At 36.5% G+C, this 24,896-nt stretch overlaps 1 protein-coding gene across 2 annotated transcripts in view; it reads left to right on the forward strand.

The window, feature by feature from the left end:
- Nucleotides 1-24,896, forward strand: part of LOC136043627 (uncharacterized) — a 52,220-nt gene that overhangs the window by 8,859 nt on the left and 18,465 nt on the right. The window contains exons 1-3 of one of the 2 annotated variants that reach the window (XM_065728539.1): nucleotides 5,976-6,166; nucleotides 8,054-8,284; nucleotides 22,975-23,106. In XM_065728539.1, the coding sequence (XP_065584611.1) occupies nucleotides 6,158-6,166; nucleotides 8,054-8,284; nucleotides 22,975-23,106 (372 nt within the window). In that variant the 5' untranslated portion in view covers nucleotides 5,976-6,157. Of the gene's footprint in view, nucleotides 1-5,975; nucleotides 6,167-8,053; nucleotides 8,285-22,974; nucleotides 23,107-24,896 lie in introns of those variants that run through there. The other variant, XM_065728533.1, reaches the window with a different exon arrangement.

The raw sequence follows: 24,896 nt of genomic DNA on the forward strand, positions 1-24,896 counted from the left end.
TGTGTGTGTGTGTGTGTGTGTGTGTGTGTGTGTGTGTGTGTGTGTGTGTGTGTGTGTGTGTGTGTGTGTGTGTGTGTGTGTGTGTGTGTGTGTGTGTGTGTGTGTGTGTGTGTGTGTGTGTGTGTGTGTTGTGTGTGTGTGTGTGTGTGTGTGTGTGTGTGTGTGTGTGTGTGTGTGTGTGTGTGTGTGTGTGTGTGTGTGTGTGTGTGTGTGTGTGTGTGTGTGTGTGTGTGTGTGTGTGTGTGTGTGTGTGTGTGTGTGTGTGTGTGTGTGTGTGTGTGTGTGTGTGTGTGTGTGTGTGTGTGTGTGTGTGTGTGTGTGTGTGTGTGTGTGTGTGTGTGTGTGTGTGTGTGTGTGTGTGTGTGTGTGTGTGTGTGTGTGTGTGTGTGTGTGTGTGTGTGTGTGTGTGTGTGTGTGTGTGTGTGTGTGTGTGTGTGTGTGTGTGTGTGTGTGTGTGTGTGTGTGTGTGTGTGTGTGTGTGTGTGTGTGTGTGTGTGTGTGTGTGTGTGTGTGTGTGTGTGTGTGTGTGTGTGTGTGTGTGTGTGTGTGTGTGTGTGTGTGTGTGTGTGTGTGTGTGTGTGTGTGTGTGTGTGTGTGTGTGTGTGTGTGTGTGTGTGTGTGTGTGTGTGTGTGTGTGTGTGTGTGTGTGTGTGTGTGTGTGTGTGTGTGTGTGTGTGTGTGGGTGTGTATGTGTGTGTACATGTAAAGATTGTTTTTTAGGAATTGACAAAATCTTGACTATCCATTTGCTTCATGATAAAAAGTGATTATAAGTCTAATAAGCTCAAATTTAGTTTCGAAATACAAATACTGTTGCGACACATGTCTTAAGTTGCATTTTATCTGAAGTTAAAAGAAAATAAAACTTTCAAAACTTCGAGTTTTAAAAGCCTGCACCATTTTAAATGTGTGAAATAAACAAATTAACTTGAATTAACCATGAAAGATTTTACATTCAGAAAAGATATTTTGTTTTAACAATATAGGAGTAAATATAGGAGTCTTGAGCCTCAGGCTCAAGATATGACTTACCCTTTAGTGATATATCTTAGGCCTCCCCTCTCGCTCTTTCTCTTGGTGCAGAGATGGCTTTTAGGGAGGGTAAAGATATAGTTTCACGATACTTACCCCCTCCTATATAAAACAGGAATACTAGCAATATTTAGGTAATGGATAGCCTATTATTTGGGTAATGTATAACTATCTCAAATAGAACTCCTAATCTCCAACTGGCTTTCTTTTCTTCATATTAATATATATATATATATATATATATATATATATATATATATATATATATATATATATATATATATATATATATATATATATATATATATATATATATATATATATATATATATGTATATATATATAGTTAAAATAAGCATTTAATAGGGTTAGCTAAAAGATATTTTTGCATGAGAGTTAATCCATTCGTAGTTTTCCTCCAATCATATGTTGCAAAAATTCTTTTGCAAAGCATTTTCATATCTATGAGTATGACTATTCTAATAAATCGGTTCAGGGCAACAAACTGTCAGTAAAGAGTAACATGATCCGATTGTAACCAAAACATCATTAAAGGGGTGTGATATTGAGGAAAATTGTAGCATCATAGTTTACGTGTGAAAGAATCCTGCTGTCGTATTCACAAGCTCTCATATGCAAAAACGAGAAATATGCATTTTATTCATTAAATTTGGAAACACCTCTGTGTTTACTTGTTTGTCTGTTGTTGTTGTTTTTTCAACCCTTGGATAAGTATGCTGAGGTAGGGGTCATAGACCCGGTAAAAGGATTATTTGAAAAGTAATTATGTTGTAATGTCATTTTTGAATAACAAAATAGATGGCGCCGGGGTATAGTGACAATTTCCCCTATTTTGTAGCGTATGCCAAGCCTTGGCAGTTGTACAGCATTGTATTATTGCCCCTAATATATTAAAGGGAAAGCATTCAGTTTGTCTTTTTTTGGGGAAACCGATTAGTAAATCTTTCAGAAGTCCAGTTTTAGGGCCAAATTTTTCAACTTTCCGTCAAAGGTCCCTCCGACGATTGTGAAAAGTAGACTTAACCTTTAACATTCAATCATTTGGTTTAATAACAAAAAAAGGTATTTTGGAAAAACCTAAGTTTTACAGTCTCAAAAATTTCTGCTGAAAAAAATTATAACAGAATATTGTGAAGGTAGCAATAATTATACTTGTAATCAGGTTTGAGTAGTGAACAAATCCTCTTTTTATTTGGAAATTTCGAGTGAAGTATGCTATGTCAAACCAGTTACAATCCAGTAACATCAAACCAGTTACAAGTTAATGCACGACTTTATAGGGTGAGGAAAATAAAACACTAATTCCGAGAACCTCAGAAACCCCAGTGAACCAACGAGAACCAATTCAGGGACCTTACAATGTTCCAGTTACCAGCTAGAGCGGGGGGAAAAGAGAAAGAAAAAGAAGACACATTGGGGTATCAAGCACTTTTTGTAATTTACAAATTTGTTTTGTAATTAATTTTAGTGTTGAAATGAAAATAAATTGCTTCTATCATTAGCGAATCAATTTTTTATTCGGATGAATTTGTTTTCTCTTGGTAGGTTTTTTCGGAACTTCTTTTTGCTTTCTAATTACAAAGGTGACTGGGTAGGGAAGTATTCAACAGGTGGATTTTGAACACTAGTATGGATATTTTTATCATGTAGATTTCAGTGGTAGACCTGAAATGACACTGGAATTAGATTTTGATTTTGGTAAAATTAGATTTTGCTGTCATGACGAAATTGCAAAAAGCGTGTAAATGTGAATGTTAGATTGCAAATAGCATTAAACAGTTCTCTACGATATTCTATGACCCTGTCAGTACTGGAGAAACAAAACAGAAAAAGGGAGACTTATCAGTGTTACCGGCTCTTTTTCCAAGTTCCCAGAACTTTTTTTTCTGAAATAAAATTTAATATCAATTTAAATAATAGCTATCATTCTTTAATCAGCATTAACAGCAAGTTTTTCTTATGAGACAGTGTTTTATAATTGGCTTTTAAGCGTGCTTGGGCCCCGGAAATGAAAAGCTCTGCTAATTTTCAGGTATATTGAACATAATGATGCATATTTTTTTAGACGAGGGGAGGGGGTTTACATCGAAGCAGTATAAATAATTTACCAATAAATAAAGACCGTTTCATTCGAATCAGCTTTTGTCGACTCAGTTAAAATGAGCTGAATTAAATTTTGTATTTATATTATTGATTTGAACAAGTTTAAGCTGAAGGTCGTTCATTTGAATGGGAGTCGAGCCGGACAGGTTTGGGTTAAACGGGGATTGAGTTGAATGTGGTTTGAGTTAAATGAAGTTGAATGACACTGAAAGTGAATAGAATGTGGGTTGAAACAAATGGGGGTTGAGTTGCACAGGGATTGAGTAAAACGGAGATTGTGTTGAATGAGAGTTGAGCCGAATGAGGTTTAGTTGCACAGATATTGAGTTGATTGAAGGCTGAGTTGAATGGGGGCAGAGGTGCACGAGGATTAAGTTCTGCGGGGCTCAGTTGCACGAAGGCTTAATTAAACTGGGGTTAAGTTTCACGGGGCCTCAGTTGTACCTGGGGTCAGATGCAAGAGGGTTCAGTAGCAAGGGTATCAGTTACACGAGGTTTCAGTTCCAGTGGAGCCTATAAAAAAGTGTTGTGCTCAGACAATATGGTTCATTAATATAAATATAGCTTATAGGACGACCCAAAAATAGACGCCAATTTAAGAGCCTTTTAAGCTTCCTTCAGGTGAATAAACATATAATTTTGAATAAGAAAATTTAAATACCACGATGGGGCATCTGGATTTTAGAAATTTCTTGGTGGGGCATGGCCCGAAACCTGTTGGGAACCACTGGTTTAATACTTTATTTTTCACTAAGCATGTTATATGGATGATAAGATGAGAATCATCCCCAATTAGAACAGAAATGTTTTAGTGTGGTATAGAAGACTATATTTACTTGGTATTATCAGTGTGCTGGGGCGGCACTTTGGGATAAGCAAGGAGCAATTTCAGAAATTCGGTGTAATACAGGCTAATTTTTATACAAATCTAACAACGTTGATAAGATATATAATACCTACAATACCAACGAAATATAATGCCTACAATACCAACTTGCTATAGTTTTTGCACACTAAAATGCATTCAGTTAGTTACTAGCTAAGATTTATTTGAAAGAACGTTAGTCTAGGAAAGGCATCCCTTCTCATATACAGGATAATTTTTATTTGTTTTTAATTCTACTGTTACTTTTTACATTCCGTCGAAAAACTTTTTTTCGCTTAATGAAACAGTTCGAGATAACGAACTGTAGTAAGGAGCGACCCGGCTCAATAGTAACCAAAACTCTAAAAAACGAAACTTGATACCAATAGTTACATCGAAAGAATTGCATTTTAATGCTGATTTTATGTTTCATCAAGTTTAGTCTTACCCATCAAAAGTTACGAGCCTGAGAAAGTTTGCCCTATTTTAGAAAATAGGGGGAAACACCCCCTAAAAGCCATAGAATCTTAATGAAAATCACACCATCAGATTCAGCGTGTCATAGAACCCTACTTTAAAAATTCCAAGCTCCCATCTACAAAAATGTGGAATTTTGTATTTTTTGCCAGAAGACAAATCACGGATGCGTGTTTATTTGTTTGTTTTATTGTTGTTGTTTTTTCTCTTTTTTTCTTTCTCCCAGGGGGTGATCGTATCGACCCAGTGGTCCTAGAATTTTGCGAAAGGGCTTTTTCGAACGGTAATAAAAAGTTCTAGTACCCTTTTTAAGTGACAAAAAATTGGAAGGCACCTAGGCTCCCTCCCACGCTCCTTTTTTCCCAAAGTCGTCGGGTCAAAATTTTGAGATAACCATTTTGTTCAACACAGTCGAAAAACCTTGTAACTATGTCTTTGGGGACGACTTACTCCCCCAGAGTCCCCGTGGGAGGGGCTGCAAGTTACAAACTTTGACCAGTGTTGACATATGTGGGAAAACTTTGTATTGAGGGATTTGTCATGGGGGAAGAAGATTTCCATGAAGGGGGCGCAGCATTTTCTAGCATTATTTAAAAAAAACAATGAAAAAATAAATATGAAATTTTTTTTTCAACTGAAAGTAAGGAGTAGCATTAAAACTTAAAACTAACAGAAAATATTACGCATATAAGGGGTTCATCTCCCCTTAATACCTCACTCTTTACGCTAAAGTATTTTTAGTAATTTCAACTATTTATTCTACGGCCTTTGTGATTCAGGGGACAAAATTTAAGCTTTAGTGTAAAGAGTGAGGTATTGACGAGTGGGTGAATCTTCTCATATATGCAATAAAACATACGAATATAGAAGTTTGTTACGTAAGCTAATTCGTAAGTTACGTATATCTTTAACTAATGAAAACGTTCGTAAAAAAACAAAAAAGTTCTAGTTGCCTTTTTAAGTACCCAAGAAATTGGAGGGCAACTGGGCCTCCTCTCCCCTTCTTTTTTCTCAAAATCATTCGATCAAAACTCTGAGAAAGAAATTTAGCCAAAAAAATAAATATGCAAATTTCACTTTAATTACTCATCTGCGGAGAGCCGAAATCAAAACATGAATTAACTAAAAAACGTTCGGAATTTAAATAAAAAAAATAAAGTTTTTTTTAACTGAAAGTAAGGAGCGACATTAAAACTTAAAATGAACAGAAGATTTTACTGTTTTAAAAAGTAGAGTTGAGAGAAAGAGTCAAGCTTTAGCGCAAAGATCGAGGCATTGAAGAGGGAACAACCCCTTTCATATACGGGGTAATTTCTGTTCGTTTTAAGTTTTAATGTCGCACCTTACTTTCAATGTAAAATTTTCTTTTTTTAATAGCAAAACGAGCACCTGGTTACATCACTTGCTATTTAGCACTTGAACTCAAAACCTGTTTAAAGTGAATTCGGGTTTTAGATTTAACAAATAGAGTTGCAATTCTGGTTTTTTCCAAGATTTAATGTCTTTTGAAGAAGCAAAGTTTTTTTTGCAAATTTTAAATACAAAGGAATACATTTGAGCTGGAGCAGGTTTTATTGTTGCTTGTAACACAAACTGAGAAGTTTTTTCCATTTGTTTCTTCTGAGGACACTGGAAAGGAAGGAATTTGCTTGATTTACTATGTTATCGGTAAGCTGACGAAAAGGAAGTTTCTGAAACAAGTGTGCTTGTGAGCTAGAATATCGTGAAATTACCACAGTGTGTTAAAAACAAGGCTTGTATGATTATCTATTTTTTAGCATTAAATTTTAAAAAAGTAATTCATACCAAAGACCAAATATTTTCATTAAAGATTAATATTCCTATCCTGAGCACTTATTGGGTCTGAAAACGTTGATCCCAAGAATTACACTAAAATTTGTGAGAGCAGAAACGAAAAGTGGATACGGAAAGGGAGGTTGAAGAACGAAAAGGGATATTTTAAGATATTCTTTCATCTGAATCGCCATTTAAAGGTTTTGAAAAAGAGGGTCTGGTAAATTTGATACTTTTTTTTGTTTCGGAAACCATTTTTATTACTGGCGAATGTGAGGACTATTTATTGCAATCACACCTATCATATTAGGAAAGGATTTTATATATATATATGTATATATATATATATATATATATATATATATATATATATATATATATATATATATATATATATATATATTATATATTATATATTATAGGTGGAAAAAAGTTGGAAAGGAAAAAGGAAAGGAGGAAAAAGGAAAAATGAAAAAAGGAAAAAAAGGAAATACATAAAAAAGAAAAAGCAACTAGGATTCGAGAATTAGACTTAGTTTCAAATTTGTCCAACATTTTTATTTCAATGAATGCTTTCATTCAAGATTAATATTTCCTGTTCTGAGAATCATATTTATTTGGGCTTGAAAACGTTGATTCCAGGAATTACACTTAAACTTGCGAGAGCAGAAACGAAAAAGGGATATTGAAATAGATTCTTTCATTTTATTCCCCGTTTAATGGTACTGGAAAAAAAGATCAGATAGATAAGATACCTTTTTTCGTTTTGGAAACCATTTTTTTACTGGCGAATGTGAGGAATTTTTATAGCAATCACACGTATTGTAGTAGGAGTCCATGGCAAGGAGCATTGACCATGGGAATATCTAAATTTATTAGAATATTATTTTAACTTCTTTTGTGTTTCTGCTTGTCTCATTAGGAAATTTTATTAGTTTTCTCTGAGCTGATTTAACTTTTGGTAGACTTGTTTCCCAGAAAAAGTCTCATTGCAAACAAATCCAATTTTTTTCGTGTGGATTATGAATATATGTAAAAAGTATGGGGTTTGGCATTTGATTTTTTTACATTCCTTATTTCTCCCAGAGGGAGACTAATATATCCCCTATCCTTTAGACAAAGCTGCTACTATAATAGGTATTTGGCTTTTAAGTTAACTATAGAACGCGAAATTTTTTTGGCTTTCTCTAATGTTGAGAAAGAGAAATGACCCATCATTTAATTAATGCATTGGCTTTTCCTTAGAAATGACTCACCATTTTTCCAATGCAATTTGGAGAAACTACTAGGATTTGAATAATCACATATTGGTATTTCAGAATATATGTTATTAACACGAAAACAACTTTCGTTGATTAATATTTCCTCCAATATCTTGTGCTACGTCTGGTTGTATCTTCAAGCTTTGTTTCAAGTTGAATTTTCAAGCTTTTACGAGCTGAGATGTATATATGATTTTTTCTGTTTTGAGATGTTTATGTTGTCTTAATCAGGCCAATTTCCATCCTAGACAGAAAAGCAACCTTTGTTGAATTTCTATTAATAACTTCGCCCATTTAGATTCTGAAAAATATCCGTTTTTTTCAGATTTTAAAAAAATCGAAAAAAATTTGTTGTCCCATATTCTTTTCTTAATTGGTGCTACTGCCTAACCTAGCCCACTTGCAATCCCATATTTAAATTTTTCCATGATTTAGTTTTTGCACGAAATTAGTGATTTGACTTTCTCTGCTCCCATTTTTATTTTGGTTTTACTTTCAGGGCATTTTTTTCCAGAGGTTTTTGCTCTTATCTACTTTGTTTCTGATTGGAGCTTGTTTAGGACTGGAAACTGAGCCATTGCTTCACAAAGACAGCAAAACCTTGGAATGTTTTCGTAACTTGAGTGGATCTCAGTTTCTTCATTGGATTTTGCCTAACGACCAAGTGTTGGTGGATTCCTTAGAAAATAATTATGTTATTGACAAGTTATCTGGAGATCTTACAATTTTGGTATGTTGTTTTTTCTTTTTCTTTTTTTTACCGCTTATCTACTCCCTTGCGTTAGTTGTGACTATTTTAACTATACATATATGTATAACTATAACTATACATATGAAATAAGATAAATTTGTTGAAATACGAAATAAAATTATGTCAATTTTTCTTTTTTTATGTATTTCAAACAGGAACTGGCGTTTACTCCTCGGAAAATACCCCCCCCCCCACGAAAAATACCCGCAGTCGAAAATATCCCCATAAAACAACCCTGCGGAAAATACCTGCCCCTTCGAAAAAATAACCCCCCCCACGACTGACTGGTCTCCAATCACTTTAGACTTGTAAAAAAGACTAGAACTCTCAGTTTCTGACATAATCAGTAAATTCCGAAGTTTCTGCGACCATGAGCTCTAGGAAGAGCTAGTCCCTCTCCTATGCGTAATGAGTTCTGGTCACTTTTGGATTTAATGTTACTCTTTACTTTCATAATAACAGCGTAGACCAGAAATATTCCCAGAAGTGAAGAGGGATTGAATATCTATTTTACATTTTTGATGTTTTTTATTTTTTAGTACCCCTCCCTCACCCCTTACCCCCTCCCTCTCCGAAAAAAATACTCAATAAACAACAGTCTTGGATACGGCCCTGTGGATTACATATCAATTTATACCTCCACCTTTCCCCCGTCTCTCCCTTGCAACTAATTCTAAGTTTATCTGAAGGCTCAATGAGAGTTGGATGTTTTTGGCATTAAGATGCAAACTTTGAGGCTTCTCTCTCCCTCCCTAACCACAAAACAATCAGAGATCTCTATTGTAGAGATCTAAATCCTTTATATGCAAATGTTTGGAATTGCAAAACAATACGGAATCTACCTAAGACAGTGAAATTTGTTTTTACCTTAAAAATATCCAGGCTAGCTAGGGAAAGAGGGAGATACTTCAAAGAGTGCATTTTAAATCCAAAACAAACTGACTCTCATTGAGCCTTCAGACAAATACAGAATTAGTTCTAAGGAAAATATGAGGGAATTTTGAAAGTAAAAGCCAATGTATAATCCCCACTAAAAAAAAGTTCTGGTATTTACTTGAAAAAAAAAAATGACAATTTTTCATCCGTTCCCCAATCCGCCTAGATTTTGAAAACTTATTTTGCTTCCTTAGATTTTCGTGAATTTACGCAAACATGTATTAACTTCCAAAATTGGTGATTATAAAGAAAACAAAAGCATAAACATCAAACTAGTTAGTACACAATTTAACTAATAAAGGTACAATGTAAATACTGACCAATCTATATCAATGCAGAGCAATAAAATTAAAATATCTATGCAATAATTTATTTCCTTACATCATATAATCACATTCGTAAATTATAATAAAAAATAGAATAAGTGGAAAAAACGATTTATAAGTCATAAGATTGTAGTGACTCTAGAGCATAAGTTAAATAAAAAAAAAGTTTTTTAACTGAAAGTAAGGAGCCACAATTAAACTTCAAACTAACAGAAATTATTCTGTGTATGATACCTCACGCAATATCTTAGTCTTCACGCTAAAGTTTTTAGCCCCTTGTAAAAGCTGCCAGTTGTAATTAAACGGCCCATGTGTTTTAGGGATCGTTCCTAAAAATTGGGACAAACACTCAGACTTTAGCGTGCTTTTCCATCATTTTGCTCGATATAGTAGGAGAAAAATAAGTTTTGACCAGGAAAAAATTGGTACGGAAATGGTTTCTTCACCATCCGGACCGGAAAAAAATGCTTAACAACATATCAAAAATCTAAATCTCTAGCTCGATGCCAAATTGTTTTTTTTAATGTTTTTTTATTTATTTTCTCAAAAACCGAGAAAAAAATTAAAAACGTAAACTATAATGTTTTACACACCTTTTTAGATCAGCTTTTGGCTCTGAATTCATTTCTGATACTCATTTCGTTAGCTGACCAAAAGAAAAATATTTATCAGCAAAAAAAATGGGGAAAAAAACTGTGTCTTTGGGGAAAAAAACTCTTACCAGCGTTGTAGTCTATTTGGCTATGTAAACGAAAGGCTTAGAAAAAAAAAAGACTAAACAACAATAAACAGGAATGACGAAACACCTCAGCGCCAAACACCATGAGACAAGGTAAGTTCTAACTTAATGTGTTCAGAGAAAAGCTTTTATCTTATTTTTCAAATATATAAAAATTGCACATCATCAAAATATAGAACTAGATTTTTCATCATCACAGTTAACAGTTAACTGTTATTCTTCTTCACTAAGTTCTTCTTCTTGAAACTTCGAATTGTTGCACGAGCTTCCCTTACAGGTAGGGCAGGCTTTAGTATACTCAAGTCCGTTTTTCTTACAGGTACACTTTTCACTATCACAGCCGTCAATACGACACGAACATTTGATAATTTTCAGCAGCTGAGACGGAGCGGCAGGGAGATCTGTTTTATTGGCGCAAAAACTTCGTTATCCTGCAGTTTCCATCCCAGGCGTAAAGGGTCTACTGGGTTCAATCAATCAATCAATCAATCAATCAATTTATTAATACTAAAGAAAACTATTACAAAAGTAAATCAGTTAATAGGCCCAAGAAGCTATGCTTGTAATGGGCCACAGAGAACAAAAATAGAACACTTATAAAATATATACAAAAAAAAATTTAAAAGAAGAGAAGTGACATACAAATTGGGATAGAATTAAAAGAGAGACAAAAATTATTTAACTGGAAAGACCCGACGAAATAATGCCTTTACAGAAAGAAAAAGAGGGACATCCAAAGGGATGGAGTTCCATAATAGAATTGACTGATATACAGGAGACCTCTGAGCTGCTGTAGAGGATCGTTTTGATAAAATAAATCGTCGAGAAGAATTACGCAAAGAAGAAAAGTACCTACTTGAGCCTGTCCTTGAGAAAAAGTGCTGCAGGGTCGGTGGAAGAGTACCTAGAAAAGCAGAATGCGCTAAATAAAGAGTACTTATACCTATAATATGATCCAGCGGAGCTATTCCAGTATCATTATAAAGATCAGAGGAAGGGCAAAGCCGAGGGAGAAGAAAAGTAGCCTTCACTGCCCTATTTTGGGCTCTTGGAAGTGAGCAGAGAAGAGATTTATTAGTATTGCCCCAGACAGAGCAGCAATAAGAAAGGTAAGGATGAATAAAAGCATGATAAAGAGAAACCATAATATCAGGAGGAAGAAATGAATTAATCCGGTGCAACATTGAAGACTGGCGGAGGATTAAGGAACGGGCGTGAGTTATATGTGGTTTAAAAGAAAGAAAACAGTCAAGATACACACCAAGAAGTTTCACCATAGTAGCTTGTGGTATAATATCATTCCCAAAAGTCAGGGTGATTGGCTCCCGTACGTCTCTCATGCGGTAAGGGGTCCTAAAGTTGACAATGGCACTCTTTCGGCTGTTAAGAGCCATACCATTTGACCAGCACCAATCCTTTACTTTATCAAGAAGACCTTGAGCTATAGAAGTGGCAGATGGCAGGTCCACCGCGGCAATGAAAAAATTACTGTCATCAGCAAAAAGAACAGGGTGAACATGGGGATGAAGACCTTCAACAAGATCATTAATGTAGATTAGAAACAAAAGTGGTCCAAGCACAGAGCCTTGTGGGACACCTTTCAATACAGGCAAAGTAGTGGAAGAAGTACGGTTAACCAAAACATACTGAGATCTATCTGAGAGGTAGGACCTAAACCAATCTAGTGGGACTCCATGCACACCAAATAAGGATAGTTTAGACAGAAGAACATTGTGGTCAACCATATCAAAGGCCTTTGAAAAGTCAAGAAATAGACCCAAAACACACAAGCCCTTGTCCAGATTAATGCGCACATACTCTGTAGCATCAGTAAGTGCATGTAAGGCAGAAAATGAGGGACGAAAACCATACTGATGGTTAGTGATGAGAGAATTTCCATCAGTCGAATTAGTACTAAAAACAAATGAAGAGAGTCGACGATACACTACTTTTTCAACAACCTTTGAGATGACGGGAAGAAGAGAAATATGTCTGTAATTTGAAATTATAGACGAATCACCTTTTTTGTGCAAAGGTAGAACAGTAGCAACTTTAAATGAATGAGGGAAAATACCAGAAGAAAGAGAGAGGTTAGTTATGTGTGAAATCGGATGAGAAACAAACTGACTAATTTTTTTAAGGACATTATTACTCAAACCAAAACTATCAACTGAACGACTGCTAGGAAGTTGGGAAATAATACTATAAATCTCAGTAGTACTACATGGGGAAAGGAAAAAAGGCTTCTCTGCCAAGGGAAAACAACTTACTCTACTCGGGGGTGGAATTATGAACTGAAGGAAGTGTGGTGAAATACGAATTGAAGGCACTCACTGAGGATCTTTTGTCCACAACAGAACCATCAGCATTTCTATAAAAACATGGAGAGGAATGTTTGAGTTTCTTGCGAGAGAGAGCTTCATTAAATACAGTCCAAACCTTGCGCAAAATCCCCTTGCATTTATTGATTCGACGCGAAAAACAGAGCTTTTTCGCTAAACGAACTGAAGAAGTGAGCACATTTTTGTAATGTTTATACTTCAAAAGATCATCCTGTGTCTTACTTTTACATGCAGCCTTGAACAAAGACGCCTTCATATGGATTGCATTGATCAGACCTCTAGACATCCATGGGCATTTGGGTGTAAAATTTCTTGGCTTATTTCTAAGAGCAAAATGCTTATCCAACAAAGTTCCCATACGACACAAAAATAATCTAGTTGCACAATCAGCATCATTAGCTTCAAGAACACTAGACCAATCATTACTCTAAAGACCATGTACTAAATTAGAAATTTCTTTATCTGTAAAAGTTCTAAAAGAAGACTTACCTTTCTCATCCACAGTAATCTCAGTTTTAGGCACAGATAGTGATAGATAAATAGGAAAGTGATCAGAAAGATCAGTGAAAACAAGACCAGAAGAAAACTTCAAATTAGGAGAATGAGAAGTGAAAATATTATCTATTAAAGTGGCAGAATTTCTTGAAGGGTCAACACGAGAAGGGAAAAAATTGAAGGAAGTAGCCCTGAAGAAGAAAATACATCAAAAAGATGGTCACATTCATCATTTGATCCAACATTTAACATATTGCAATTAAAGTCTCCCAAAACACAAATTCGTTTTTTAGAGAAAGTCCCCACACCGGAAAGCTGATCAAGCAAATCACAGAACAGATGTGTTGGAAAAGGAGGGGGCTTATAAAACAAACAAACAGTATCACATGCAAACTGGCATTTTAAGATCAATGACAAGAGAATAAACTGTCCTACTATTAGACACCACTGATGTAAACAAGGATTCAAGGTCAGATCTTCTACAAAATTCAATATTAGACTTTATAAACAAAGAAATACCCCCAGAACACTTTGTTACCATTCTAGGGACATGAATAGCAATATAACCATCCATATCATAAGCTGTAAAATTATCACTATCAGATAACCATGTTTCTGTCAAGCCTATGACATCAAAAGGGCAAGAATTATTAGACCACAAATACGATTTAAGACTGTCCCACTTATCTCTTATTCCGCGCACATTCAAACAAAATACATTAAAGCAACTATTTGAAGAGAATGAGGGCAAAATGTTATCACAATAATCAATGGTGGTGTGATAATTGCAGCTAGAACTAACCATAGATTTTAGGAGAGGGTCAAAAGTGTGTGCCTCTTGTCTACCAGCACTACTTGGTTGATCAAATATAACTGAATTAAGAATAGAAGAATTCAAAAGAAAGGAGAAATCACCCATATATACTACACATGACAAATGTATACATTAACTTTACAAATGAACACAATATCCATACAAGCAGGCTGAAGTAAGAGAGGGTGGATTGAAAGGTAAGACATATAGGCAACCATAGAGAAAACAACTGCAAGAACAAAGACAATAATAAACTACTAGGTTCAAAGGGAATAAAAATAATAAGCAACATTATGCAAACATAAGAAAAACTATTAAATCATAAATAAATTTACAAAACAGAGCTGAAAAAAAAGAAATGGTTTATTTCAGTCCTGGGAGGGGCTTGGATGGACTTGGATGAGCTGTAATTAACTGATAGAGAGTATCAACTTGAGATGCCTCTTTGACAGTAATGACTTTACCATCAGAAAGCTTTGTGAGTATTTCTCCTCCACTAGACCATGTAGACCACTTCCCAAGCTTTGATTTAATATAATAAAGTAGCTGAAGTCTAAACTTTGTGAGTGACTCAGAAATAAAGACACCACTACCTTGCAAATATTTCTTTTCTCTAAGAATGAGCTGCTGCATTCTAGAACTGCAAAATTCCTCAACAAGTGGACGAGGTTTCAAACCTGAGCCTTGTTTACCAATCCTTCTAGCAGAAACTATATCATTCTGGGTCACAGGAATACCAGGAAATCTAGTACTGCAAAATCCAAGGAATCTGCTTTCAGAAGCTTCTGGATAAGGGTCTTCTTTTAAACCAAATAGGACCAGCTGATTTGAGAGTTTCATTTGGTCAAACTGATCACTCAGACGATCAACATTGGATTGAATTGGTTTCAGAGAATTTTGCAGCTTTGACAAACCTGAGTCAAGCAATTTCAGGGAGGATTCAAGCTTTGTCATCCTCAGATCATATTGTTTGAGTGATTTTTCAACAAGCACATCAAAATCCAATTTCAGGCTAGTGTATACCTCTTGTTTGATTATTTCTATACTGTTGGCATCAAAAGTAGCAGGTTCATGACTAGGGGTAAGTTTTTTAACAGAGGCCTCAACCAATGGACCAACTCAACCAATAGTCGGTCTACTGAAAGCCTGAGTCGGTGGCTGAGTCGGTGGCAGTTCTTGTGGATGCACGAAAGTGGTGGCAGTGCTCACTTTTCTGTGAAAGATTAGCTTTCTGGCAGTGTCCAGGTTCGAAACATCAGGGCAACCGTACAGTATCAACAATGCTCGCTCTCCTGCTGCCACAATATCGTCAAGCGATGCGAGCTTGTCGCCAAATATAGCAGCGCTGTCCCTGAAACTCTTGTTGGAAAGTAGCAGCTGAACGGCTTTGCCCTTTCCTATTCCGTAAAGGTGAGAGGTTGTGTCACAACCCAGCACGGCATGACAGAACGGTATCAGATTGCTGACATCTGTTCCTAGCTTCTGCTTCATCTCACTAATATCCCAAGCTGAACTAGTACCGCCAAACTTAGCTTCAGGTGAGAAATATAAACTCCCGGAACGCAAATCTGATCGACTGATCAGAAGAACCAAGATTTCAGTATCATCAGTAACCGCGATTGTGTCTGTAAGAATAGCAGCTTCTACGGCTTTTTCTACAATCAGAACGTCGGCGTCTCCTTCCGAGTGGAAAATTCGGAAACCAACGGCTTTCAAATGGTTGCCGAGCAGCTTCAGGAAACGTCCTTTGTTTGTCTTACATGAAAGAAACTCGTCTTTCTTCATGCAGGGGGTCATCTCTTCGGTGAAAAAGACTTGGCGGCCAACCATCCTTGCTCGAACGTAAATGGGTAGCATCTTTGATTGCTGGACCACCTTCATATCCGTCAAACACAACGATCGCACTAGGGTACCTTGCTTGTACGTAATGAATGTATGAAGCAAAGATGGCCTTGAAGGTTGACCCTACCTTCCATGGAACTCGATGTAGAAGAGAACCACCATCCAAGACGATGTTACACGCAGAAGCAGGTCTTGAGGGTGACTGAGTCTCAATCCCACAAGCCAGAAAGATCGCTTTTGCAAGCTCTGGCTTATTTGCTTTTCTCATAAGGCCATCGTTTTCGAAAAGAGAAGGAGGAATCGTACAAAGTTCGCACTTGAAGTATTCTTCTCGGAGGTCAGTTCGTTGGGCTACTATTATAAACCGCTGGAAAAGGAGAGCCGGATCTATGTGCGCTACCACAGAGGACCCCGCCTTTTTGGCATTCATTAGGGTCACTTGGTCTTTTTTCTTGAAGACTTGCTCCTTCAAGGTTTTTCCCGTCATCTTACTTAGAATCAACTTTCCAGCCACATAGGCCTCGTCAACATTAACATCTTGGGAAGAAGTTATGCCGTTGGCAATGTTTCTAAGCTGATTGTCACTTCTGAACGGAGAAGATTCTCCGAAGTATCTGACGAGCTTCTGGGTATCGTCAAAGTCACGCTCCTTTCTACTGTAACTCATGTCGCGGTGCTGCTTACTTGTCGAGTAGCCAATTTTTGTCAAATTTTGCATCAAGAGGTTGATCTCCAGGCATGCTTGTCTTGACAGAACCCAAATGGCTCTCTGCTGTTCTGTCATCCCACCTTCAGTTGTAAGACCGCCCGATGTTTTCAGACTTCTCATATACTCCTGCTCGATGAAAAGATCTGCCGAGAGCCCAGCCCAGCGTCGCTCTGATCTTTTAATGGTGTGACCTCCCTTTTCAAATGCTTCGAAGATTGGTGGGTGACTAGTTTGAAGCTTAGCCATCTCTTGCTGGTATATCCAAACCGATTTGACATAGAGGTTATGTCCAGATGCTGCTAGAAACGGAAGCATCTCTACTGCAGATTGTAGGTGCAAATCCCACAGGCCTAGTCTCTCGGCACGTATGAACTTAAGCAGTATCCCAACCATGTCGATATACTGAAGCCAGAGCTTCGCAGTTCTCTGAGTCAGCAGGTATTGGCGTCTCTGCTTGAGAAAGTTTTCAAGTTGCTTGAGCTGGGGATCATGACTGAGATCTTCGGGTGGGAGGTATCCATCCAGTACGTTAGCGAAGACAGTAGACATGTCTAGAGACGTCAATGTCGCTTGCTCTTCTTCGAGGAGATGAGCATATATGGCCGAGCTCACGAGAATGTGAGCTCGAACAGCTCTAGAAATCGCTTTTCCAGAAAGAATGTGCGGCACTGCACCAGTCGCGTATACCAATTCCAGAACCTCTTTCAGACCAGAACCTTCCATGAGGTGTCCTATGCATCCGATGAAATTCATCATCAAATGAAAACCGTCTAACTTGAGAACAATCCTACTCAGCTCATTCGTCGTGTCGGACTTGAGGATCTTCATAGACTTCCACCAGAGTGGCTAGTCAAATGTGAGAACGGGTGTGAATCCGTAGGTTCTGCCTTGCGAAGCTACAAAGCACAAGGTGAGTAAAGGCCGGATTCGTTGCTAGACGGCAGGTCAATCATGGGCAAAAACAAGACGCTTGCCTTGCTGCGAAGGTTTCCCGTTTCATGATGTATTTGGTTAGAGAAAACTGACTGCATGAATCCATTCCAGCTCGGCCTTGGGACATTCAGGAACCCGGTAGCTAACCAGAGCTGATCGAGTGAGGCATACGGGTCGTTGACATTTTTGCCAGGGATCTTCTCATATTGCACCTTTGAAAGCACTGTCTCACTTGAGCGGTAAGGGTAGATGGGAATTTTTCCTTTTTGGGCTACTTCATCTAATGAAACTTCAACTCTCGGAATGGGTGATCGGCTGTTAATGAGAGGAGGCGTGACTGTTGCTAGCAGAGCCATCCCATGGAAAGTGTTTCCTCCGTCCATCGTGCAAACATCGTGATCTGCATTATCAGCTACATGCTGCACAGCATGTGCAGAGGTAACTCCTGCAAGGCTAGATTCATCATGGACTGATGAAGCGTTTCATCAGTCCATGCTGCACAGCGTTTAAATTTCTGGACTTCAGCATAGGAGGAGCAGAATCCATGGCTGTGTAAAGTGTCAATAAAAAATCTCGACTTGAAATGGTGATCCAGTTGCACTGCTAAGCCTAGTTGCAGTGGACAAATGAGGGCGCGTGGACGAGCTGCTTGAACGATGGAATTGCCAATGGCAAGCACTTTGAAGGAAACATCGGTTCCAACGAATATTTCATCTAAGAACACCATTAGGCTATCAGGTAGAGAGCCTTCCAGCTGTTCTCCAGAAGAAATCTGTTTTGCGGTCATATATGATTCCTTCTGTGCTGGCAGTCCTTTGACATCACTTTTGATAATCTTTGCTGCTGCTCTAATAAGCTTGATTTTCTCACTCTCTTCGTTATCGGTTTGGTCCAAGTAATAAAAATTCTGGAGTATCGCTGATGCTTTTCTTTGAATGTCACCACGTCAGCCTTACCGTCAATAGTTGCAAATACTAGCTGGTCACTGAAATATTCCAGAAGCTTGCTCTTCAAGTACTTGTTACAGTACGGTTCAAGGTCTGTCCCATTCAAAAGCTCTCCCATTTTAACAACAAGCTCACTGACTGTATACTGTTCTTCGTCATTTTCTTCGAAAAAGTAGCCAGCTTCAAAAACACCTGATATCTGTCATCGTGACCTGGCCTCCCCCTTTTTGGACGTTTTTTATCTGGCTCAGTATCTTCGAGTATTCCAAAAAGTTCTTGCGTCGCAAATCTGGCTGGAAGGCTCTTATTTAATCGAAACATAGAAGAACAGGCTGCGTAATAAATGGTGTCAACTGCGTGCAGGTCTGACACTGCACATATTCGGCGGAAAACGTTATTTGACCAATCATCATCACGGCTTTTGCACACTGCCTTTATACTCTCTTCAAAGTCTTTATTCCAAACCTTGTACCACTCGTGTCCTTTTCTTTGGGTAGTGTGGAGATTTATCCTTGTAGTGCAGAAAAAGCAACACTCTTGGAAGTTGAAACTTGGAGTCCGTGATCGGAGTACCACTTTTTCTGCTTCCGTCTTTTCTTGCAATGTTCGTCGTCTCTCATTCTCAATTTTCGACAGGTATATTTTGTTTGTGAAAGTCTTTCTGCAAGCAACATGGACTTGGTTCCCTGCCTCGACAGAGATGCTGGTACCTCTCGTTTTGCTAGCTTCATTGTTCTTCGTAGCTCCTTTTTCTGCCAGTACCGACGATTCTGAGGTGTCTATTGAACGTTCACAAAGGGGACATAAAACTGCGGTCTCAGCCATCTAAAAAAGAGAACTGGGAATAAGTGAGCTGTCGGTGAATGTTACAACGAAAACCCTCATTCTGAACCGAAAAATTCGTGCTCCTCTTCGAAAAATACCCCGTGATCGTGTGTCACTTGATTTTTTTTTTTTTTTTTTTTACTTCATACAAAAACAAAAACAAAACATAAAAAAGGATTAAATGATTAAACGTGATGTTTCTTTCTAATAAAAGAGCACAAAAACAATCGTTTCTTAAAAGGGAAACCATCAATAAACTAGTTTTCTTTTCACGGTTCCTCATTCTTGGATTCTGGAAATATCTAAAAAATAGGCGCAAAAAACGTGAAAAAAAGGGAATTTCGCAACGGGATGGAGATTTAGATTTTTGATATGTTGTAGAGCTCTCTTTTATGAACACAGTGGTGCAAAAATAATTTCTGTACCAATTTTTTCCTGGTTCGGCCATTTTTTTCCGTATCTTTCCCCTACTAATAAAGAAGAATCGAAGGGTCTTAAAAAATTCCCCGAAAAAAAAAGACTCAGGTCGTTCCAGACAAAAATCGCGGTAATTCTTACCATGTTAGAAGGCTTATGATGAAAAATTAAAGATCGAAATATTATCAAATGAAAACTAGTTTTGCAGCTATTTTGTTTTTCAGTGATGGTTGTTTACTCATGAGAAGAAAACGCAGAAAAAATAACTTAAGGCTTATGTTCCCAGTGGAGTAATTAGTACGTTATTATTTTGCTCTTGTACTGTTTTGACGCATCAACGAAAGACCCAGGGGTGATCATATTGAGCCAGTGGTTCTAGAGGGTCGGGAGACGGCTCATTTGATAAGAATCAGAAGTTCTAGTCCCCTTTTTAAGTGATCAAAAATATTGGAGGGCACCTAGTCCCCTCCCACACCTCTTTTTCTCTCAAAGTCATCTGATAAAAATATTTTTAAATAGCCATCTTGTTCAGTATAGTTGAAAGATTAAGTAACTATATCTTTGAGGATGACTTGACTCCCCATAGTCCACGAGGAAGGGCTATGAACTTTGAACTTTGAACTATGAACTTTGCCTATTGTTTACACATAGTATCTGTTATTGGGAGGCATACAGACATTTTTCGGAGGATTTTTCTGGCGGGAGAATCCGTGGAAGGATCTTTCCATTGAGGAATTTTCGTGGAGGGGGTAATTTTCCATTGAGCGAGGACCAAATTTTCCAGAGTTATTGAAAAAACGGTCAGAAATTAAATTAAAAAAACAAGTTTTTTCATCTGAAACTAAGGCAAAACATTAAAACTTAAAACGAACAGTAATTATTTCGTATATGAGGGGGTTACCCCCTCATCAATACGCCACTCTTTACGCAAAATTGTTTTTATAACTTTTAATATGGCTTATTATTCTAATAGCTATAAACAATCAAGAGAGATAAAACTCTAAAAAAGAAAACTTCAAACGAGACGACGGCCAGTAGAATTAAAAGACTAAAACAACGCGGATATTTCGCCTGTATAAAACAAGGCGTCTTCAGCACAAGATAGAAAATTAAAAGAAAACTAATCTAAAAACAAATAAAAACCACCACCAAATATAATAAATACAATTGTCGCTACTTATCCACGTAGGGAAAAGCAGCTATGCGAGTTACTTCAATGAGAATCAAAGAGCAACTGAGGAAAATCTACGCAAATTGAAACTTAGTTAATTATTCTGTTGCGAAATAATCCTTTTGTAAGCTAACATTGAAGCAACTCTTTTTGGTCTAGTGGGTAATCTTGTCCCCTGGTGATTGTGGAAAATTTTAATTCCCCCATCGACTATTGGTTCATTTTTTAAAAGAATATCATAAATTGGGTCAATATTTAAATTCCCTGTGTCTCTATTTATTGAAATATTAGCAAATATATGTTTTTTAATTTCTATAGCCTCCCTCGCCCACTGAGAAAAACCTCTATCATTAGAAATAGCTGTAGCCTCATCAAATTGTATAAAATGTTCAGGATAAAAGAATCTGTGTTCAGCTGAACACAGATTCTTTTATCCTGAACATTTTATACAATTTGATGAGGCTACAGCTATTTCTAATGATAGAGGTTTTTCTCAGTGGGCGAGGGAGGCTATAGAAATTAAAAAACATATATTTGCTAATATTTCAATAAATAGAGACACAGGGAATTTAAATATTGACCCAATTTATGATATTCTTTTAAAAAATGAACCAATAGTCGATGGGGGAATTAAAATTTTCCACAATCACCAGGGGACAAGATTACCCACTAGACCAAAAAGAGTTGCTTCAATGTTAGCTTACAAAAGGATTATTTCGCAACAGAATAATTAACTAAGTTTCAATTTGCGTAGATTTTCCTCAGTTGCTCTTTGATTCTCATTGAAGTAACTCGCATAGCTGCTTTTCCCTACGTGGATAAGTAGCGACAATTGTATTTATTATATTTGGTGGTGGTTTTTATTTGTTTTTAGATTAGTTTTCTTTTAATTTTCTATCTTGTGCTGAAGACGCCTTGTTTTATACAGGCGAAATATCCGCGTTGTTTTAGTCTTTTAATTCTACTGGCCGTCGTCTCGTTTGAAGTTTTCTTTTTTAGAGTTTTATCTCTCTTGATTGTTTATTGTCATGTCTGGCCAGTTCGGCTTAAGAACTTTCATTCTAATAGCTATTCTTAAATAATTGGAACAAAAATTCAAACTTTAGCATAAGGAGCGAAGCATTGAGGAGGGGGCAACCCCCTCATATACATAATATTTTTTTTAAGTTTTAATATTAATCCTTACTTTCAGTTGAAAAAAAAAACTTGTTTTATTTTATTTAATACCTTGAAGACTAGTATAAACATTCTTCAATGGGTATTATTTGAAATATTCAAGTTAAATTGCGTAAATGTTAATTTGTGCAGCTTAAAGCTTACCACTTTTATTTCAAAACTGTTTCAGCATGGAGCAGTGACGAAAGCACAACTTCAATTGCAACTGATCAAACACTGAGAGAAAAAAAAATTTAATTAGGCAAATGCGCTGGAATCTATTCCACAGAGTGGTAATCTGTTGAAATCCCTTAATCAGACGAATTATAGAAGAACGTGAATAATCTTGTGGAGGCACTAATTGGGGTGTATAGATAATAAAAATACCATTTTATGGCATTGTCATGAGGAAAAAATAGCTCCAGTCCGTAGATTTTTTTTTGCATCTTCATAAAAAAAAAGCAAAAAAAAATCCATAATTTGTTCTTCCTTAAATTTCAGTTACCTTGAAGACCAATATAAACAATGCTCATCATTCCTTCAAAGATTTTCGTTCATCATTCATTGCAAAAAAAGTTTCGTCACATGAGCATTCTTCCCTCGCAATTGTCATCCCTTTCCCACTTTTTTCAAGATTGCTGCTATCTTTATTTTTTTTAAATACCCCCCACCCCTAAATTTGTGCCAACCGATTGCTCACACAAATAAAGTGCTTAGTTTTGTTCATAATTGCGATGATCTGGCTTTTTCCATTAAAATATAGATCCTACCCATATTCATTAAGTCCTTACTATTTTTTTATTCAATTAATATTTTACATTTAAACTAAGTCTTTTCCTAGATCGCTTCAGTTTAGTTCCTCCTCCTGATCTGGTTACGATTTTAAACCTCTTCTCTCTTTTCAATGTTTCTTTTTTTGTTTTATACAATATTAGTCTATTGATATGTGAAGTACATTATAGAAACACTGAATGATAGAAATTGTTCATATTTTTATGCTCATTTACACCTTTTTTAGGAAGCAGACAAAAGAGATACGGGAATTTATCGCTGTGTGTACCAGTCACCTGAAGGAACGTATGGTCTTACTATGCATAAAATTGACGTTTGGGATTATACTGATGTTGTCAATCAGGCTTTAAACTGGGAGGTAGATATTTTTAATACTGCATTTGGTTCACTTTGACCCTAAATTTGTCGCTTTTCAATTCCTAACCTTGTCTTTAGCCTCTTTTTTTCTACTGTGCGACAAAAAAAGAAAACCAACTCAATCAAACAGGCTTAGGAGGATACAATTCTTTAATCAACCTGTAGAAAATAAAAGATTAGTGTATGAGGCTCTTGAAAGTCTTTGACTAGTCATGAAATCGATAAATTTACTATAAATGTTAGCTCTATAAGTCTATAAGTTCAGCAAAGTGCTAGTTTTTCATAATTCCGTAAATATAGAGAAAACATAACATGTGAGTTTATTTGAAACGAGTTTTCAAGTGTGGTTTGTATAAATTGCAAGGCAATAATTTTGGTCGTTTTAATTGTCACCTTTGCTCTTCACTTTCATCAATTTTTTAAGCACTTACGAGATTCGCAGAACTGAGTCTCGATCTACATTTGTACATTCTTTTCAATCACTGTGGTGAAAGAAATTTCAGTTTATCGTGAAATGCCAAAGTTACCAAAAAAATATATGAATCTACAAGCTATTTCTCTCCTCTAAAGTAGTTTCGCATGTAATAATTTCGCATGTGTTTCTTATAGTTTTTTTTTAAGCCCCTCCTTGAAAAATAAATCTTTGATATGGCCTTGCAAAGAGCAGTAGTAGTGGGTCTGAGAGTTTCAAGTTAATGCCCATACCCATTTCTAAGATATTGCAGATACGCCTTTTTGAAAACTTGGATTTAGATACTTTTTTTTGTCTAGCTCAACATACTCTCTAACATTCCGAGGAACTTCACCTAAATACCCTTGGGTTTTTCAGACACACCGAGGATAAGACATTTCCCTCTATCCCAATTGTAAACGATGCATGTAAAAAATGGACAAAAATAATAGTTTATAGTTTTTGCTTCAGGTGCTGTGAGGTAATAGCATCCCCTATTACATTCTGTGGCTATTTTGAAAAAAAATGGCATTTTATGGTTTCTATCAGTGTCAAGAGGCAATTTAAAAGAACAGAGGGGGACGGTTACCTTACATCTGTACTTTAACATCCCTCTCAAAATACCTTTAAAGTTTCAACTTAAAATCTTTACCGGTCCTCTAGATACTGAGACACATTTTGACGACCAGGATGTATAAGGGGCCTTATGAATAGATCAAAAACCCTTTCAAAATTCCCTGAAAGTTTCATCTTGGCATTGCTTGCTATTTCTAAGATGTTGCAAATGCACCCTTTAAAATTGTATGTTTGATCTATTATAACATGGACTGGAAGTTTTGACTTAATGTCCTTAGTAGTTTTTGAAGTATTACATGTACGCCACTTTGACAATGTGCATGCACATGATATCTTTTAATATGTTCCAATCCCCCCCATACTCCCCTAAAAGATTACCCGAAATACCCCTGCTAATTTCGTTCTTGCTATTTTTCAGACATACCCTTTTGAGCCTTTGGATGCGTATAGTGTCTTTTGAACTTATTCAACACCCTCCTCACCATTAACTGAACTTCACAGCTTAATATACTTAGAAGTTCCCATAATATAGCGATATTCCCTTTTGAAAACGTGTTTGCACATAGTATCTCAACATTCTTTTCAAAACCCCCTCAAATTACCTGAAAGTTTCAACTTGCTCCTAAGGTATGTAATGTAGGCCATTTTGACCACCATGGTGCACTAGATGTTTTTTATTTAATTCAATATCCCCCTTGGTATACCGTAATTTTCAATTTTATTCTCTTTGCTGATCCTGAAGTATTATAGATACACCTTATCGA

Source organism: Artemia franciscana, chromosome 2 (assembly GCF_032884065.1).
Source record: "Artemia franciscana chromosome 2, ASM3288406v1, whole genome shotgun sequence".
Taxonomy (NCBI): domain Eukaryota; kingdom Metazoa; phylum Arthropoda; class Branchiopoda; order Anostraca; family Artemiidae; genus Artemia; species Artemia franciscana.